This window comes from Bos indicus, chromosome 12 (genome assembly GCF_029378745.1).
Source record: "Bos indicus isolate NIAB-ARS_2022 breed Sahiwal x Tharparkar chromosome 12, NIAB-ARS_B.indTharparkar_mat_pri_1.0, whole genome shotgun sequence".
NCBI classification, from domain to species: Eukaryota; Metazoa; Chordata; class Mammalia; order Artiodactyla; family Bovidae; genus Bos; species Bos indicus.
In genome coordinates this window covers 35,879,085-35,899,214 of record NC_091771.1, presented here as the reverse complement: position 1 = coordinate 35,899,214, position 20,130 = coordinate 35,879,085, and the positions used below count along the sequence as shown (strand labels likewise).

Sequence of the window (20,130 nt, the reverse complement as noted above, 5' to 3'; positions counted from 1 at the left end):
GGGAAGCGGTGTCACAGCAGGAGAGAACCCCGGCCCCGAGCTCGGCCGCCTGCTCTCCTGGGCCTCCTCCAAGCTTGGCTCCCAGGTGCTGCAGACCCTTCTCAGGCTGGCAGCGGACCGCCTCCATTAGACTTGTTTCTCCAGGACTCTTCTTTGGTCTGAGGACGTAGGTTCCAGGGGTGGAGGAGAAGCAGCAGCACCATTTGATTGAATCTTTTACAAACTTAATAAAATTATTTGTCTAAAAAAGGAGCCACGTATAATGGTCTGGTATCCAGCATACTCAGGAGTCATGGGTCAGCTGTTTCAGTGGATCACGTATTTAATGTCAAAAGTGTGGGTTGGACTACTGTGCTGTGGGAAATAGAGATAAATATACAGCCTTTCGTTGTTTCTTTGTGGCCTTTGATCCGTGGTGGTGGCGCTTGGACCCCCTCTCCTTAGTGATGCTCCATCTGTTCAGTGGGTGGTAGGTGGAGATGCTGTGGGTCAGCCTGGAGGATCTGAGCATCATCTGGTGGGAAACATCCATCTTTCCTCACAGGCTCCATGACATTGCACACGAGGTTATTAGGTTGCTAGGCTTTGGAACAACATAGTCCCTGCCTACAGTTTACCAAAGGAAAAGATAGACTGTTGCAGAGGTAATGGATCTGAATGACTAACTAGGTTGTGTGACTGACATACAGAACGCACAGACACAAAGGGAGGACTCCCTGGGTATATCCAGTGCGAACGGGTGAGCCACTGACACGTGGCTGGATTTCCTGAACTGTGCTCAGTGCTTTAGATTTACCTCATCACACAACTCCAAGAGGGTATTTCTAGTCCAGCCTAGCACCCGGCTTGCAGGAGAAGCTAGAGAAATTAGAGTCCTCCTGGGTTTAAAGGGATTCGATTTGATAAAGGAGGGAATAAGTGTTGGGGAAGAGACAGCTGTGGGAGACATCTGCCTCCATCCTCGAGGGAAGATGTGGTCCAGACATCCACTGTGGTTGAAACCGCGGGCCCAGGCTCACCTGCCACCAGGCCCCGGCTCTGGACCTGCCAGAGCCGCAGCCCCCTGACCCAGGGCAAACTAGGACAACGGGCTGTCACCGCATGATGGACTTGGCTCCTGACCTCCTGCCTATGTCGGGGAAGATAAGGAGAACCCTTTGAAAGGGAGGAGAAAGCAGATAGCAGTCAGAGAACAAAGCAAAGGAGCTGGCAGGAAAGGGCGGCTGAGGTCTGGTTCCGAGGAATGAAGAAGGACGGCAGGTCCCCAAGAGCGCTTCTCAGCAGCTTTAGTGCGGTTTCATCTATGCAGAGAGTGAGGGCCCGGCCGTCCGCAGGGTATGTGCTGAGTGACCACACCGGACGCCCTCCCAGGGCAGAGACAGGACAGCCAAGACACTCCCCACAAGTGGGACTGGCTGCTTAAGCCGCTGGGAGGACAGACTCATCTTCTGTCCATGGGGCTGCAAAGGGAAGAGTCAGGCCCTCGGGTAGGTGCAGGTTTTATCATCCTGCGTGCCAGGGTCTCAGAGGTATGGGATACAATTGTTTTTGAAATTGTTCCTGCCTGAAATTCCACGTGTCTGTGAGTCTAGCATGAGGCTCCCCATGCAGGGGAGGTGGGAATGTAGGACCCCCCACCCTGGGCTGGCTGAACTTGACCCTGGAGTGACCCTGGGACAGGTGCTATGAATGACACTGAGATCTGACTGCTCTGTGGGAAGGTGGAACCAGGCTGGCCATGTAAAAACCAGCTCAAGAGCTTGTTAAACATGCAGATTCCCGGGCTGTGGGGCCGGAGAGGCTGTCCCAGTAGAGGTGGGAACCGTGGTCTGTGATCCACGTTAGTTTGTCCTCATGGTTTTGTGCCTGAACTTGGCATTGTCTTGACAGACGTGCTTCAGAGAAACTCGGATCCTGACCCTACGATGTCCACTCTGCCTGCACAGTGTCTGCCTCCTGTTTGGATCGGAACCATGGCGTCCAGGGCAAAGGCGCAATGGGATAAAGCCCCAGACCCCAGCGTCTGGTGAGGAGGAGCCTGGCAGGTGGCCAGGATCATCTCTGTGGTGTGAGCACTGAACACAGATGTTGGCTCCTGACGACTGCTGGGCGCCCCTGCCCCTGGCCCCCAGAACAGAATCCAGGCCGTTCCAGGTCCTTTCGGGGCTGAAGTTCATCCAGAGAAAACCAATTCCCTTCTTGACTTAGGTCTTCCTCTTTCTGAATGTCAACACTGTCTCTGGTTGTATTCATGTTTTGGGTAGAAACTAATCTCTTAGCTAATGAGGTGAGTAAGGGTAACCGCATACAAAGAAACCTCACTTACAGCTGAGTGCTAACTACATTTTAAACCACCTTAACCCCAAATCCAGGTATGATAGCAGAAAAGCTAGAAATAAATTATTTTCGTGTCTGTCTAATAAATCACACCCAGAAATGATTTAGGTTAACAAGAAGCTTCACATTTCTGAGGTTGATTAATGATGGAGTCTATGAGGTCTGCAATGTCATCTTTACAAAGACTCTTGGCTTTGGTTTCACCGTTAACTTTAGTTCCTCACGGTGGAGAGTTTCCTGTTGTGCTCTTACATCTGAATGGCTCCAAGGCATTCTGTCACTTCTCCTATGTCCCCTCTGACAGTGACCTGAAAAGGCCTTGGGCAGCCGTGTCTGCAGATAGGTGTCCTGGGTGCTGAGGCTGTCTGCAGATAGGTGTCCTGGGTGCTGAGGCAGCCTCGGCTGGGAGGTCTTCTCTGAGACTTTAGTCCCCCTTGGGAGGGTGGGGGATAAGCTTCCCACAGCCCTGGCCCCCAAGCTGGGGAGAGAGGGTTGTGAGCAAGACCCCAGCGGATTGCACACACACCCCCACCGGTGCTCGTGCTCAGTGCTAGTGCTCGTGCTTGGTACTTGGTGCTTGTGCTTATTGCTTGGTGCCTGGTGCTCATGCTCAGTGCTCGGTGCCCAGTGCCAGTGCTTGCGGTGTGAAGGACTGTGTCTTGGGGGTACAGGGAGCAGGGTTGGCTCTGCCCTGCACAGAGCCCCCACCCTAGTGGAGAAGCAAGGACCCTGGAGCACAAAGCCCACAGTGACCCTGTGGTGGGGGTGTCCTGGGAAGGAGGAGGACAGATGGGAGGAGGGAGCTGGCATGATGCCCGGGAGGTGGGGGGTGGAGGGGGGTGAGGGGTGGGGGGTGGAGGGTGAGGGGTGGGGGTGGAGGGGGCTGAGGGAAGGATGAGGAGTGGAGGGGGGTGGGGGCTGGGGGGCTGATGGAGGGGTGGGGTGGCATAAATGGCCCTCAGGAATGCTCCATACGGGAGCACCGAGACACCAGTAAGAGAGACTCTGGAATAATCCCAATGTCACATCGACTCTTGGTTTATATTGTAGAAAACACGAGGATGGAAGACCATGTACACCACCATGAATATGCAAGCCACAAAGTCCAGCCTGTGAGAAACTCTGGGAGACAAATGACCCAGATTCTGAGGAAAAAAAACTCGCAGGAAAACAGAAGGGGAGGGTAATGAGCAGCATAAAGAGGCGCAGGAACAAGTTGCTGCCCGGGCTTCAGTGACCTCGGGTTGGCTGCTGTTTCAAAAGGGAATTTTCACTTCCAGGAAGGTGCTTGATGTACTTTTCCAATTCTTCTAGCCAAGTAAAACTTAAATCCTGGAAATCAGATAAAAAATAAATGTACTTTACTCCAAAAAAAAAAGCAATAGCTGTAAATGCTGGATAGAAGTCCAGGCAGGCCCTGGCCTGTGGTCCTGGGGAGGGCAGGTGACAGCCTGGCTGAGGGTGGGTCAATGTGAAGTGTTCTGGTGGCTCAGCTGGGGCCTGGCCTGGGGTGATGAGGGCAGGGGGGGTGGGTGTGAGGGCAGGGGGGCACTGGCCGGGCAAGTGACAGCCTGAGGGAGGAGGTTGCAGGAGTGGGAGAGGGTTTGGGGTTGGTCAGTGGCTCATGAAAAGTGCACATCACAGAAGAGTTGTCTGCTGTCTCTAGGAATTCCCCAGCCCTGGGAGGGGCCATCTCCCCAGAGTTAGGGAGGCCACAGGCACCAAAACATCAGAAGGAAAAGGTGGGCTTAATACAGGGCCACTGAAAAATCTCAGAACATTTAAAATAATTGAAACGGTAGTGTGTTCTCTGATCACAGTGGAATCAAAGTGTAAATCAACAATTATTAATCAATAAAAAATGGAAAGAAAGAAAACAGAAAAATCTCTGAACACTTGGAAACTAAAACACTCTTCTAAATAAACCATGGGTTGATACAGTGTATTGAATGAAAATTAAAAATTGATTGTATCAAAATTTTGGGGATACAGTACAAGTGTGTTGAGAGGAGATTAATGCAAACAGGAGTGAAGAAGGAAAGACTCAACCATCTATGCTCCCATTTCAATAAATGGAAAAGTGAAAAATAAGCCCAAGGAAAATGAAAGAAAATAATAAAGGAAAGAGCAGAAATCAATTAAACTGAAACAGAAAAAGAATAGAGCAAATTGAATAAACAAAGAGCCAGAAATATCAATAGAATTGATGAACTAGCAAGACTGACAAAGGGGGAAAGAGAGAGAAGACAAATTACCAGTAACAGGCATCAAGAGGGCACATCAGTATAGACCATAAGGACATGAAAAGGATAACAAGGAGTACTGTAAACAATTCTATACTTATAGACTTGCAAGTTAGATGAACTGGGTCATTCTCTCAAAAAACACTCACCAAATATGAAATAGATTATATGAAGATCCTTTTAACTATTAAGGATTTTGAATGTGTAATCTTAATTACATTTCTTGAGAGTTTCTTAAAACTCTCAAGAAATGTCCAGACCCAGATAGTTTTACTGGGAAATTCCACCAAACGTTTAAAGAAGGATCACACCTGTTCTGCATGACCTCTTTGCGAAGACAGAAGAGGCGAGAACATTCCCAGTTCGTTTTGTATTGCTGGTGTTACCTGGACACCAAACCAGACAATGACAGAAAAAAAAAGGGAGGGGGAAGCTACAGACAAGTATCCCCCACAAATGTTGATGTAAAAAGGCTTAATAAAATATTAGCAAATGAATTTTTCATTGAATATATAAAGAGGATCACACACCGTGACCAAAGAGGTTCATTTCAAGGATGCAAGGTTGTTTCTGTATGAAGATAAGGTAATCCATCATGTTAATGGGCTAAAGAAAAAGTCACACAATCATATCATGCAGTGCAAAAGTTTTTTCCACAAAATTCCACACCTATTCATGATACAAACTCTCAGAAAAATAGGAACAGAGGAGAACTCTCTCAACTTGATAGCAAGCATCAACAAAAACCCTACAGTTAACATCATACTTAGTGGTGAAAGAATGAACCTTCCCCCTTGAGATCAGGAGCAAGAATTTCTGCTTTTACCATTCCTATTCAACACAGTGCCTGAGGTTCTAGCCAGGGCTACATGGCAGGAAAAATTAATATAAGATACACAAACCATAATGGAAGAGATAAAACTATCTCGAGGACTTCCCTGGTGGATGAGAATCCACCTGCCAACGCAAGGGACGTGCGTTCCATCCCTGGTCCAGGAAGATCCTACGTGCTGCTGCTGCTGCTGCTGCTGCTGCGTCGCTTCAGTCGTGTCCGACTCTGTGCGACCCCATAGACGGCAGCCCACCAGGCTTCCCCGTCCCTGGGATTCTCCAGGCAAGAACACTGGAGTGGGTTGCCATTTCCTTCTCCAATGCATGAAAGTGAAAAGTGAAAGTGAAGTCACTCAGTTGTGTCCAACTCTTCGTGACTATGTGCTATGGGGCAACAAAGCCTATTCACCAGAACTACGGAAGCCCCGGCACCCAGAGCTTGTGCTCTGCAACAAGAGAAGCCTCTGCAGCAAGAAGCCCACCCACCACAATGAAGAGTAACCCCTACTCTCCGCAACTAGAGAAGGCCCACGCCCAGCAGCAAAGACTCAGCGCAGCCAAAATAAAAACAAAAACACAAACTACCCCTATTTGCAGATGATATGACTGTCTATACATAAATCCTGGGGAAACTGTAAAACTCCAGAACTGATACATGAATTCAGCAAGATCACAGGATACAGCAAATAAACCAAGAAGTACATTTATTTCTATATACCGGCAATGAACATGTGAACACTGAGATTATAATGCTATTCATGATCACTCAAAGGAAATGAAATACTTAAAAGTAAATCTTTTTACTTTTTACATAAAATAAAATGTTTGTGACTCCTATGCTGAAAACTATGAGATGCTGATGAAAGAAATCAAAGATGATGTAAATAAACAAACATGCTGTGTTTACGGATAAGATTTGACAAAATAAAGATGTCAATTTCTCTCCAAATTGATATACAAGTTTAATGTTTTTTAATAAAAAAACACAGCAATAAAAAATGCAGCAAATTTTTTTGTAAATACAGACAAAATTATTATAAAGTTTATATGGAAAGACAAAGGAAATAGAATAGCTGAGAAAGTTTGAAAAAGGAGAATAGAGAGGGAGGAATCGCTCTGGCATTCATGACTTATTTATGTAGCACAAGAATCTGGTCCGTGGTGCTGGTGAGAGAACAGGGGTCAGAGGAACAGAGAACCGAGAAGTAGCCCCACACAAAAAGTGCCCTGTTGATTTTTAACAAAATGCAAAAGCCACTCAATAGGGGAAGAGCACCTTTCATCACGTAATGCTGGGCAGCTGGATGCCGGCAGGCTACAAATGAACCTCATCTGTTAAAAAGTCTCAGACCTTTTATAAAAATTAACAAAAAAAATGACCACAGACTTCAATGTAGAGCATAAAACTAGACGGCTTTTAGCAAAATCATAGGAAAAAACTTTGGACTCTAGGACTAGGCAAAGAGTTCTTAGACTTGACACCAAAGCCACAACCCATAAAGTGAAAAGAACTTTCAACTTCATTAAAACGAAAATCTGTTGCTTTTCAGAAGACCCTATTAAAAAGACAAAAAGAAAAGTCACAGAGTGAAAAATATTTACAAACCACTATCTCTGTCCAAGGACTCATATTTACAGTATATCAGTTCATTCAGTCGCTCAGTCGTGTCTGACTCTTTGTGACCCCATGAATCGCGGCATGCCAGGCCTCCCTGTCCATCACCAACTCCCGGAGTTCACCCAGACTCATGTCCATCGAGTCAGTGATGCCATCCAGTCATCTCATCCTCTGTCGTCCCCTTCTCCTCCTGTCCCCAATCCCTCTCAGCATCAGAGTCTTTTCCAATGAGTCAGCTCTTTGCATGAGGTGGCCAAAGTACTGGAGTTTCAGCTTTAGCATCATTCCTTCCAAAGAAATCCCAGGGCTGATCTTCAGAATGGACTGGTTGGATCTCCTTGCAGCCAAGGGACTCTCAAGAGTCTTCTCCAACACCACAGTTCAAAAGCATCAATTCTTCGGTGCTCAGCCTTCTTCACAGTCCAAATCTCTCAAAACTTCAACAGTAGAAAAACAACCCAGTTAGAGAATGAGTGAAAGACATGAAGAGGACAGAGAGATGGCAAATAAACACCAAAATGTGGTCAAGTTCAATAGCCATTTAGGAAATGCACATGAAACATGCCTATCACAATGACAAAATGACATGGAAGCTATATTCAGTGTCTTGTAATAACCTATAATGTGAAGCAATCTGATAAAGAATATACATATATTCAGTTTATATATATAAACTGAATCACTTTGCTGTTCACCTGAAGCTAACTAACACATCACTGTAAATTAACTGTTAACTATACTTCAATTAGAAAAATGGTTACTAAAAAAAAAGGCTAAATGAAATATAAATGGAACGTAGTGACCACACCAAATGCTAAAGAAGCTCAAGAAAGACCTGGTGACTCAGATGTTGCTGGTGGGGATGTGTAATGATGCAGTTACTCTGGAAAACATCTTGGTGATTTTTAAAAACTGAAATGTGCAACCACCATGCAGTCCAGCCATGGGGACAAGCTCTTGGTGTCAGGCCCGTGTAAACCTCCAGAGAATAACACTGAGGAAAAAAAGTCCAGTCCCAGTCCTTGCACACTGCATGATTCCTTCCATGCAACTTTTGGAATGATGAAATCAGAGAAATGGTGAGCAGATTAGTGGTTTCTAGGAGTGGGTGGGATCGGAAGAGGGGGTTACTGGGTGTGGGTATAAAAGGGCCACGGGCTTCCCCACTGGTTCAGTGGTAAAGAATCCGCCTGCAGTACAGGAGATGCAGGCTCCATTCCTGGGTGGGGAAGATCCCCTGGAGGAGGAAATGGCAACCCACTCCAGCATTCTTGCCTGGGAAATCCCCTGGACAGAGGAGCCTGGCAGGCTACAGTCCACAGGATTGCAAAGAGTCAGACATGACTGAACACTCAGGAAAGGAGCACACCAGTTGTGTCTGACTCTTTGAGACCCCATGGATGTAGCCCACCAGGCTCCTCTGTCCATGGGATTTTCCAGGTAAGAATACTGGTGTGGGTTGCCTTTCCCTTCTCCAGGGGATTTTCCTGACCCAGGGATTGAACTGGGGTCTCCTGCATTGTAGGCAGATTCTTTACCACTGAGCCACCAGGGAAGCCCTATGTCTACATGTGAGTCTATAATTACCTCAAAATAATAAGTTTAATTTAAAAAAGAAAAGAGCATCAATAGGACAATTTGGGAATTATGAACATAGACTGGCTTTTTAGTGTGAAGGTGGCATTGTGTTTTTGTTTTAAAAGTTTAGTCTATACTCCTTAAAGATCCATACAAAAATATCTCCAGATGAAATCATCTGTCTGGGATTTGCTTTAGAGTCATCCAGGTGGTTGCTGGAGCCAGGTGGGAGGGGATGGCCTCGTGGTGTCATGGTCCCCAAGCAAGGAGCTTTGGGAGCCCGCAGTGAGGGCACCGACCCCGGACACCGTCAGCCTGCTTTGAACCTTGGCTCTGCTGCTTATTAGCTGGGTGAGCTTGGACAAGTTATTTGACCTCTTTGACCGCAGTGGCCTCATCTGTCAAGTGGGGATAACATCTCATAAGGAAGGGTGCAGGAAGGGAAGGAAAGGTCTCCCTCAGAGGAGGGGAGGAGCCAGTGCAGGGTTGGGGCAGTGCCTCAAGGAGAAGCCACTGCGCTGGTGTCAGAGCGTCACAGGCCCTCCGGGCTGGGGGGAGGCGCTGGGAGGTGGGGGGCGGGGGGAGGTAGGCAGTGTAACCACCGCCTCAGACCCTGATGGGTGGCCAGAGACGGCTCTGGGAGCAGGAGCATTGAGGATGGTGAAGGAGCAGAGAAGAGATGGAAAATGGAAGAGGCAGGGGCCGGCTGAGAGCCCCGAGAGGAAATACCTCTCCCACGCGGAGGGGTGCCACCAGGGCCGTCTCACCCACCTCCCAATGCTCCCCCTTCCTGTCTGTGGGCTTTTCCGGAGACCTGTGCAAACAGCCGTTTATCCAGAAAAACCGTCACCGGGATTACGGATGCCGGCTGGATTTTGCACGTGGAGATTGTAGTTTTGCTTTTATTGGCTGTGCCATGTGGCCTGTGGGATCTTAGCTCCCCAATCCAGGATCTAACCCAAGTCCCCTGCAGCGGAAGCTCAGAGTGCTGACCACTGGACTGCCAGGGAAGTCCTTGTGGCTTTGTTTTTATAGGTTAGATCTTGATTTTTGTGGATCACTACTTAAATATTTATGGATGAGAGAGTATGTCTGAAATTCAGACTCTGAAGGAAATGAGACTTACCGTTTTGTTTTTCTGGGGTCTACTCCAGGGTCTGGAACCCTGGAGACCATCCCTTGCTTTCTAGGTGTCTCTACACTTAGCCCGTGTGCCAACTGCATGCTTTCACAGGGGTGGCCCTAGTGTGCGACATCTGCGGAGTGACCGGTCCTGGGTGGTGCCCCAATGCCCTCACTAAGAGCATCTGTGTCCACCCATGAACCCCAATACCACCTGTGGGCATAGAGCTGGGTGCTTGCTGGTCACCATGGACCGAAGGGGCCCCTCCCCCAACAGAAGGGTGTAACCTCCCCATCCGCCTCCGTCAAGGCTGGGCTGACCCTGAGGACACTTTCCTTGTCCTGGAGCAACTGACCCTAACCCTCCCCTCCTCAAGGGACGTGAAGAGAGAGCAGGAGTCCATGGACTCCAGCCACTCCGGCCTCAAGCCCGCAGCCTCCCCGGCAACTGCTCCAACCCACTGATCAGGTCGCCAGGGATGTGACACCCCAGATGGAACAGAAACCCTGAGCCAGATGGCTTCAGCAACGGACTCATCTTTATTGAGAGTGTATTCTTGCATCAGCTGTTCATAAGGATTGCAAATCACCCATTTGAAAAGCTTCCCCCTTCCATATAGCTCTGGCCATGCCCAGAAAGCAGTGAAAATACATTGTACAGCAAACACTTTCCACCCTAACAGCCACGACAGCTCACGACAATGCAGATATCTACAACAGGACAGAGTAAGTTCAAATATTAGACACTTATGGGATGATTCGAAAACTAACTGTGTTTTTCCAGGTAAAGAAGACCAGTCATTATAAAAATACTTTATATAAATTCAGAACTAAAACATTCAATCCTATAAAAATATCTTCTCCTAATAAAAGTATCGATTTCTAGATGAATGTCCTTTATCGACATCAGTTATGTCCTTAAGTTTTCAGGAAATACCCCCATGTCAGACTGTCCATTGAAACCCACATGTAAAGTCACACCATGGCCTGGTTGTCAAGAACGGACCACATGGTCCCGTCCCGGTTATTCTACAGGAAGTTAACTCAGGTGTCTATGAATTAGGAAAGCCAGTTATGCGGTGCCTTCCACTGTTTAACTGGGAAACCCGGTGATGGCGTTCTGCCCGCCCTCGGAAATCAGCTCGTTCATCTCGTTCTGTTTACTCTCCTTGAGGGCGTGGTTGGGGGGTGCTTTCTGCGTCTGCGCTCGCTTGGACCTCCTGAAACACACTTTGAGCAGCAGGTAGCACAGCTCGGCCACGTTGAGCAGCATGCAGATGACGGATGCGGAGATCATGAAGATGGTGAAGACCGTCTTCTCGGTGGGCCGGGAGATGAAGCAATCCACCAGGTTGGGGCAGGGTTGAATGCCGCACTTCAGCACCCAGGGCAGGTGGTACCCATTGTACAGGAAGTAGAAGACATACATGAAAGCAGCCTCGAAGACGATGCGGAAGAAGATGCTGCTGGTGTAGGTCCACCACAGCGAGCCCTCGATCCGGACCTTCTGCCGCTTGATGTCCTCCAGGTCCTTGAACTCACTCCTCGTCTCGCCCCGCCTGAATCGCCGGGCAGCCTCGTGCCTGTAGTAGGCCACGTGCATGGCCACCAGCAGGGCAGGCGTGGACACGAAGATGAGCTGCAGCGCCCAGAGCCGGATGTGCGAGACGGGGAAGAAGTGGTCGTAGCACACGTTCCTGCACCCGGGCTGCAGGGTGTTGCACACGAAGTCCTCCTGCTCGTCCCCCCAGACCTCCTGGGCGGCCACCACCAGGATCATGACGCGGAAGACAAAGAGGACGGTGACCCACACCTTCCCGATGCTGGTGGAGTGCTTGTTCACGCCCCCGACGAACGTGTGCAGAGTGCCCCAGTCCATGCTGCCGCTTCACCCTGCTCAGGTGAGAACAAAGCGTTGTGAGTGGGATGGTCCCTCCGTGTAAAACAGCTCTAATGTCACAGACGGGAGCCTTTCTCTTGACATCACCCTCTTGCCTGCGAGTAGGCAGGTCTCTGGTGGCGGGGAATACCCACCCTGAGAACACTCTCAAGTTCTCATAAGGGTTTAGGATCATCTTTTTTTAAAAAAAAAGGAATATAATTGCTTTACAATGCTGTGTTAGTTTCTGCTGTACAACAAAGTGAATCAGCTATATGTATACATAAATCCCTTCTCTCCCACCCTCCATTCTACCTGTCTAGTCATCACAGAGCAGAGCTGAGTGCTCCGTGTTATACAATAGCTGCCTGCTAGCTATTAATATCTATTTTACACATGGTAGTGTATAGACATCTGGAGAAGGCGATGGCACCCCACTCCAGTACTTTTGCCTGGAAAATCCCATGGACAGAGGAGCCTGGTAGGCTGCAGTCCATGGGGTCGATAGAGTCGGACACAACTGAGCGACTTCACTTTCACTTTTCACTTTCATGCATTGGAGAAGGAAATGGCAACCCACTCCAGTGTTCTTGCCTGGAGAATCCCAGGGACAGGGAAGCCTGGTGGGCTGCCGTCTCACAGAGTCGGACACGACTCAAGCGACCTAGCAGCAGCAGCAGCAGTATATAGACGTCAATTCTAATCTCCAAGTTCGTCCCTCCCTCTCTTCCTACTCTGTGTCCACAAATCCGTTCTCTACGTCTGTGTCTCTATTGCCGCCCTGGAAATAGGTTCATCTGTACCATTTTTCTAGATTCCACATACATGCATTAACACAGGATATTTTTGTTTTTCTCCTTCTGACTTCATCTTGATTCAGCTGAAGTCGAATTATAAGTTAGGTTGCTGCCTGACACTGACCCAGGAACACAGGCAAACACATTCGTTTATAAGCTCCCTTTTAATTCTCGTTTCACTCTGGTCAAGGGATCACAGGTTTCTCAGTAGATTTTATGCATTAAATGGCTTATCCGAGGGGAAAAAAATCATTCATTTTACCCAGCAAACTAAGAAGGGACTCGAACAACATTATTTGTCATAATCACGTGCTCTCAGGAAGCCTAGTACCATAGCTACTCCAAGACCCTCTTCCAGAAGAGAACCACAGGCTTCTACAAACAGGCTGACTTTGCTCTCCCGTCACTGGAAGTGCCGGTCCATGCTGATGGGCTCCAAGTTCACACCGAGAGCTACAAGTGGAGGGCCAGCCCCTCCTGCAGTGGGGTTCCCCCCGACAACACCCTGATCCAGTATCCTGAGGTAGAGCCTCCACTGTGAACCTGCACAGTTCACATGGTGGATGCCTCCGCACCGCCAAAAGCAGACCTGAGAGCTGGTCAGCATCTACTCAGAACAGAGGAGAATGGACCCTTTGAGAATCTTCTAAAAGGGAAAGACCATCTCCTCAGAAAAAACATGCTCACCAGGTTCTCATGCCCATTTACAGGGAGATGCCCCCAAAAACCTTTTGTCCACCACCCCAGGAGACTTTCTTGCACTTGAATGTGGGTCAGGCTCCTCTCTTTCAGGCTGACTCCCCACAGTCTCTTTAGGGTCCCCCACTCTGTCCACCACCTGCTTCCTTGGCATCATACTGGCTAATACTAGGAGGCAACTGGGGAGGTGGAGGTGGTGCCCAGTTGCACTCAGGTGAGCCCAGGTGAGTCCAAGTGTATCCAGTTGAGCCCAGGTATACCCAGGTGTGTTCAGAAGCCAGCTCTCTCACATCCTATACTGTGAAAGGATGCCCCCATTTTGGTTGGCAGTCTGAGAAATTCGTCTTTTGCCCTTGGTTTGACTTTTAGAGCACATGTTCTTGGGAAGACTCAAGGTCTCAGGAGGCCGTGCCTCCATCCACGTCACCCTGCATGGGACCCTCCTCTACTGTCTGGTGGGGGTGAGATGGGCGCTCACTGGGCAGGGGGATGGAGCACAGAGTGCTGGAAGCATCCTCTTCTGTCTTTTTCTTTGTCCAGAACAGTCAGAGCCAAGTACAGGGAAAGCCCTCCCTCCCTCCCTTCCGTCACCAGGGCCAACCAAACGACAGACCCTAAGCGCTGGTCAGCACTCATTGAGCATCTGCTGGATGCAGACATCAGCCATCACCCTTTAATCCCCGGGCCCAGCAGGGTCCCGGCCAAGGGGGCTCTCACACTGTGAGAAGCTGGCTGTGTGTCCAGGGTGTGCCAACTGCTGCAGCCAGTGTTCTCGTGTCCCTCATGAGGGACACCCGCATGACAAGGTGTTGGAAAGGTTCGAGAGCTCAGGCTGGTGAGGACAGTGGAGCCCAGTTTCCCCAGGCAGCTCTTCACTCATGTTCCCGGAAAGACCTGTACGCAGAGGGGCATCGACCTGGAGGTGGGGCAGAGCTGGAAGGAGCCCCGTGGGTGCTCGCAGCCAGAGGCTTGACTCCTATGTGGATCCAGGACAGGACCCAAAGGCAGATCTGCAGTCAGAAAGCCAGGTTTTTGCTTTTTTGGAAAAAAGAGCTGAGGAAAAACAAGCACACCTCTTTAAAAGCACACTCTTTAAAGTTGCAGTTTCTACTCTTTAAAGTTGCAGTTTCTGGTCCTTAAAGTTTTGATTGGAGTCGGTATGAGTGCCCAGAGGGTGGGGACATGGGGACCTTGGTGGGGAACACTGGTCCCAGGCTCAGACCACTGACCCCATGGGCTGATGAATTTCCAAGTCCACGGTAATGAGTCTTTGATCTAAAAGCCTTGTTGGAGACGATGTGGACTGTAGGATTGACTCAGCTCCTGGTGAAAGTTGTCAGAATAAATCCTCCCAGCCATCATCCTCGCCCTCTGGAAGCACTGGGATACGCCCAGTGGGAGGAAGAAACGTGGTCGTCTGATGTCTGGACATACTTCACGGTGGCCGCTCACCCGGAAAGTCCCTTCTGTCTGTTCACAAGGTGGAGATGTTCTCCGGTTAACCAGAAGACCTCTCCCACAAAAGTGGGGTGGACTCAATGCCCAACCAGCAAGCTTTTGATTGATCAAATAAAGGTCACAGTTTCTCAAACTCTTCGAAGTGTAGAGAATTTAAACTCTCCCACTGGTAAGAAGGCTCTTTCCTCCCTGAGTTCTCTCTTCACAGCTGCCTGAGAAAGGCACAGCCCCCACCCACCCCCCAACCCAAGAGCCAGAGGCCACACTGGTTAGGAGGGATTCAGAGAGGCTGACGTCAAGGGAGAGGTCAGGAGGTCACCCCCCAAGTAAGGACCCCACTTTCTAGAGCAGATTCCTTCACTCCTGCCCCTGGAGCATCTCCTTAAGAAACAGGGACAATTATCCTGGCGGCAGCTTTATTTCTTTCAACTTCTCTGGGGACTTTGACTAAAATCAGCAATTTGCCTTTAAATAAAGAAAGAGTATCTTCCTAGGCTGTCCGCACCCTTCCTGGTGTCTGTCATCCTGGAGGCTTCTGTACTAGGAGCACTAGGGGACTAGCTGGGGGTGTGGACCCAGCAGCTGGGCAGTAGCTGCTGCCCCCAGGCCTCTTCCACGCCAGGACCGAGGGCAGCCCCCCATCCCCTGAAGGAGAGCCAGGGCTGAGCCTGTTGGAAACATTTTGGTTGCAGGAGACCTGCAGGGGAAATTACTTTCCATAATAACTGCCTGCCTCGGAACCACCACAATTAGTATTAAACAAAGCGCCTCTTTCCTTTCAGGCTTCAAGCAGGCTGCAGCCAACGGGAGGAGCTTTTTCAATAAAAAGTACAATATTAACTCTTTCCTTGTGGCCCAGATTGGTTTCTTTCAACTGGCGCCTTCCTGACTCTCCTTTAAGGAAAGAGTAGGTTTGCTCGGCCCCAGTCTCCAGCTGTAGGAAGATGGTGACGCTCAACCTCCTGGAGGCAAAGACCACTGGGCTGTGTGGTGTCTGTATTCACTGGACACATGGCTGCAGCCCAAGTGCTTTGCTCTGAAAATAGGGAACCAGGGACCTGACTTATGAAGAGACAGTGCTAGGAAGAGAGACTGTGCTTCCCTCTTACAATTCAAATAGTTTAGGTCCATTAACATTCCGCCTCAGCAATAGTTTTTTGTTTTAAAACTTATTTATTCACAACTAGTTTGGCTGACAAAGCTGTTCCAGTGTCACTGGTAACAGAAGCTAAACTAAAGGCCCAGGAACGACCGCATCCTTCAGCACCCGCCTCCAGGCGAAGATTTCCTAGGGCAGGACTCCCTCCAATGACTCATCCCCGAGTCTCTGATGGACCTGAGGACAGGACACTCCTCACTGCGTCTGCATCAGCTCTGGATGATGGAAAAGCCTGTGCTGATAAGAGGCAATCAGGCCAATGCAAAACCAGCACCCTGGGCTCCGGTCAAGGACTCACGGCTCTTCGGCCAGAGAGGACTCCAGGTGAGGGTCCCTCTTCCAGGCCATTGTTTTCCTGCACCATCAATTACCGATCACCCATCACCCCGCCTCCAGTGGCACTCAGCATCCCCCAGGAACAGGAACCCAGTGCACCTTTCGAGGGCAATGAGTATGTGACCCAAGAGGGAGAAAGAGTAGCTGTGCACAGCCCTTCGGCTCCTCCCTGGGTGTCCACTGCACGACCCTGGTGTGCCAGTTTTCCTTCATCCCCAGAACTGTTATGGGGGTTGTCTAGCCCCTGCCAGTTTCCTGATGCTGCGTACTTCAAATACACAATAAAATAAAAATAAAATTTTTAGTGTGGATTCTTTTGCTTATCAAAATAATAATAACAAAAAAACAATAATGATAAGAATGCCCAATGCTGAACCTCAAGCCCATTCCCTTCTTTAAGAAAAAGAAGATGGAATTTGAGGAATCAAATATACTCCCTCAGCCCCAGGTCAGCAGCCTGAAAAAAAAAAACAACCTTAAACTCTCTCCTTAATCAAAAAGAGTCTTTTCCTTTTGTCTCTAGAAATCTCAAGTCATCCAAGGGGACAATGTGATAGCTGATTTTTAAATTTTAGTACTCAAAAATTCATCAACTGTCCATTCAAAGTAATGACCAGTAAAAATAAAATGGATTTAGGACTCATATACTTCTTCAAAATTAACTCAGTAAAAATGAAAAAAAAAAAAATCCAGTCTATGGAGTCTAAATATAAAAGTGGATACTTCATAGAATTATATGTACTTCTTAATCCATTTAAGAATTCAAAGAGTTAAAAAAAAAAATTTTTTTTTTCCCATTTAGCCGTTTCTGTTCATTCAAGCAAACCTGTGTGCCTTCCAAACATTTAGGTCCAGCTGGAGTTAAATGATCCTGGGAATAAAAACAGAAAAAGCCCTCAGGGACCCAGTTTCATTCTCACGGATCAAGTGTGTCAAACAGAAATCTTAACATGACAATGGAGTCACCTTTGCAGACTTGGAACCCTGGGCTGGAAATTATTTTCCCACAATTTCATTCTAACATTTTAACAAAAGTATACAAACCACTCACAGCTCCTGGGACACTGAGAACTAGCTGGGGAGTGTGGTGAGTCTCCTCACACCCTATTGAAATTGTTCAGTCAGAACCTCTGCTGGTTCTTTTCCTTCTTAAAGCTCTCATAATTCAGAAAAGTCAGAAAAGGAGAATGAAGTGCCCGTTTCCGGTATCAGACTTTGTTTTCATACAGTGGAGCAGCTGAACCGACTGGCATCTTCCGGGTTGGGTCAACGGGGTGACGGCAAGTGGGACCCCCCCAGTTATGTCGCAGGCTCCTCTCTTCATAACCCATCTCCCCTGCCTGGCAGGGTTCCCATGTCACCCCAGAGTCTCCGGACGAGCAGCACACAAGGCTCTGTGAGTCCTGCAATTCTAAGGAGCCTGGCTGGGGCAGGAGTCTCTTCTAGAACACTGGCCAGAGCTGGGGCAAGAAAAGGCTTCTGTGGCATCAAGTCTGCCTGAGAAAGAGAGCAAGGGCGCCTGGATGAATTCAACCAGGCACTCAACTGACAGTGAAATGCCACCTGGGGAGGCGATGCCAGGGTCGCTGGCCCCTGCCTGTGTGGTTGCAGGCCCCCAGCCCCTCGGGGTCCACAGATGTGTCCAGCTCACACTCATCTTACACTCCGTCCGCACTCACCTCACACTCTGTCCACTCTCCAGGAAGGGCGGCCAAACCGGTCACAACCACACACCTGTGCCAGGTGATACCCGGCCCGTCTCCCCCACCAGAGGGAAGAGGTCTTTGGTGCCTCTGCCTTTTAACTGAGATGTGTCACCAGTGACACTTAATTACTGTTGTCCAGTGACTGTTTTCTTGTCACGTGTGGCCCACAGGCGCTCCGGCTGACATCACGGGCCACTCCCGCCAGTTCTCCCTGGGCTTGTTGGTTAGTCCCGCGGCCCCAAACGCGAGCCCGACCTTGCCAGTGACCCGTGAAAGCCAAGACACACCAAACCGCAGCAGAGGAAGTGGGGAAAAGGGGCCCTTGAACACACTCGGCGTGAGGCTTCTATAAAACCTGCTGTGCAAGTACGGGGGGACCCGGGGAAAAGTCAAACCAGTCCATCCTCGTTCCTGCGAGCAAGCCGGCGGCGGGCGGGAGGATGCGGGGCGCAGGAGGATCTGGCCGACTGTACGCCGGAACAGGGTCGCCGACAGGGGCGCGGAGGGGGGTTGCTGAGGGCCAGGGGACCGCGGGCGCCGACCTACCTGCTCCGGCTTCTGGATGCAATTTCTGCGGCCGAGATGGATGGCGCGCCCCGCTCCCGCCGCTCGCCTACTGCGCGCGCTCTGGGCGCGGGGTCCCAGGGCGGCGCCCCCGCCTCGGTCGCAGCCGGACTGGCAGGAAGGGCCGGGCGCCGCGGGCTCGGCGGTATGGGGCGTCTGCAGGGCCCTCCGCCCGCTCCTCTTGGGGATGGCCCGGCTCCCACCTGCAGCGCCTTTTAACCGCGCCCCACCCCGCCTCTGTCCTGACGCTTCTCTGGCGGGAGGCGAGAGGCCAGCGCGCGGGGATCAGAGAGCGCCCGCCCCGGGGCACACGGGGGTTGGGGGCGCGGGGCTCACGGGGATGCACGGGGGTGCGGGGCTCACGAGGGCGCATGGAGGTGCGGGGCTCACGGGGTGTGGGGCGCACGGGGGTGCGGGGCTCGGGGTGCGGGGCAGGCCTCCTCTTCTTCCTCCATTTGGGGTCGCGGGGCGCGCGGCCTGGCTCAGTCTGGTCCCGGACTAGTGAAGCGGCTCAGGTCTCCCCGCAACACCGGGGACTGGGGGGCCAGAGCCCGCCCTGGGGCAGGGCGGCTTCTCGACTGAGAACCTGGGGGCCTGACTGGGGTCCCCCAGGGACCTCCCGGGCTGGTGGGCCCGCAGCGAGGCTTCCGAGGCCGAACGGGTTGCGCTCAGCGTGAGGGAGGCGGTGTCTTTGCCCGACGCACCCCCGCTTTGCCAGGTGCCTGCAGGGCCCTCTCTCCGAGAGCAGCCTGGAGGCACAGAGACTGTGGGTCTTCATTCATTACTGACGGCTTGTTAGAATTATACAGGATGCTTGGGGCTGGTGCACTGGGATGATCCAGAGGGATGGTATGGGGAGGGATGTGGGAGAGGGGTTCAGGATGGGGAACACGTGTACACCCGTGGCGGATTCATGTTGATGTATGGCAAAACCAATAAAATATTGTAAAGTGATTAGCCTCCAATTAAAAAAAAAAAGAATTAAAGCGGTTGTTTTACTGGTCACTTCCACCCTTTGCCACCTCCTCCGGAGGAAGCAGAGAGGGCCTTCTCCGCCACCCCCGCACCACCTCCAGCAGGTCACCTTGGAGCCCCAGGGGCGCCCCAGGTAGTGGCCACAGGGTCCAGTGCGGTGGGAATGGTGGAAGCCACTTAGAGACCAGGCTTTACAGGTTCAAACCTGTCCCACTGCAGACAGGGGACATGTCTTGCTTATTTCAATGAACTGGTAACTGAGTCCTACCCTCTTCCCCAAACCAGGGGCTGTCATCTGCACTTCTCCAAGGCAGAGGGTTGGTGGTGAGGCCTGAGATGTCTCTCTGGGGTGGTGGAAGCTGAACCAAGACTCTATATTAAAAACCCTTCTTCCTAAATACTGTATTTGAAGAGAAGGAAGTTCTCTGAAAATTGCTTTGGAGACAGAGAGAGAACACAGTTGGGCCCCTGGAATGTCTTGTAGGTAGGGGTGGAGAGAGATAAAAATCTGTTCCAGGGCTTTTCCAGGAGACAGACCTGCTGCCATCATGCGTTTGTGGCTTTGAAGGTTTGGCGGGTCCTCTATCACCCTCCACCCTCCTCCAACAGGCCCTTTTCCAGTCTCCTTCCCCGCCTCCCCACCAGACAAATGTTCCAGCCAGGCACAGCATTAGTGTAGTAAAATACCTCAACTTTATAAGCAGGCTGTAAACATCTTTGGGGATTATAAGCATTTCAAGACCTTTTCTGGGCTTCCCTGGTGGCTCATCTAGTAAAGAGTCTGCCTGCAATTCAGGAGACTTTCGTTTGATCCCTGGGTCAGGAAGG

At 50.3% G+C, this 20,130-nt stretch overlaps 1 protein-coding gene across 3 annotated transcripts; it reads right to left on the bottom strand.

Annotated features, from left to right (window-relative positions):
• Positions 1 to 10,250: 10,250 nt before the first annotated feature.
• On the bottom strand, positions 10,251 to 18,643 carry GJB6 (gap junction protein beta 6). Of its 3 annotated transcripts, XM_070800314.1 has the most exons (3): positions 17,737 to 17,899; positions 16,884 to 16,928; positions 10,251 to 11,622 (listed from the first exon to the last, which is right to left on the bottom strand). In XM_070800314.1, exon 3 carries the CDS (start codon positions 11,606 to 11,608, stop codon positions 10,823 to 10,825), a length of 786 nt encoding a protein of 261 aa, XP_070656415.1. In that variant the 5' UTR covers positions 11,609 to 11,622; positions 16,884 to 16,928; positions 17,737 to 17,899; the 3' UTR covers positions 10,251 to 10,822. The 3 variants fall into 3 exon arrangements, with proteins under 3 accessions (XP_070656415.1, XP_019827087.1, XP_070656414.1); XM_019971528.2 differs by lacking the exons at positions 16,884 to 16,928; positions 17,737 to 17,899 and adding an exon at positions 18,310 to 18,643; XM_070800313.1 differs by lacking the exon at positions 16,884 to 16,928 and having other exon boundaries at positions 17,737 to 17,898.
• Between the last annotated feature and the right edge of the window lie 1,487 nt (positions 18,644 to 20,130).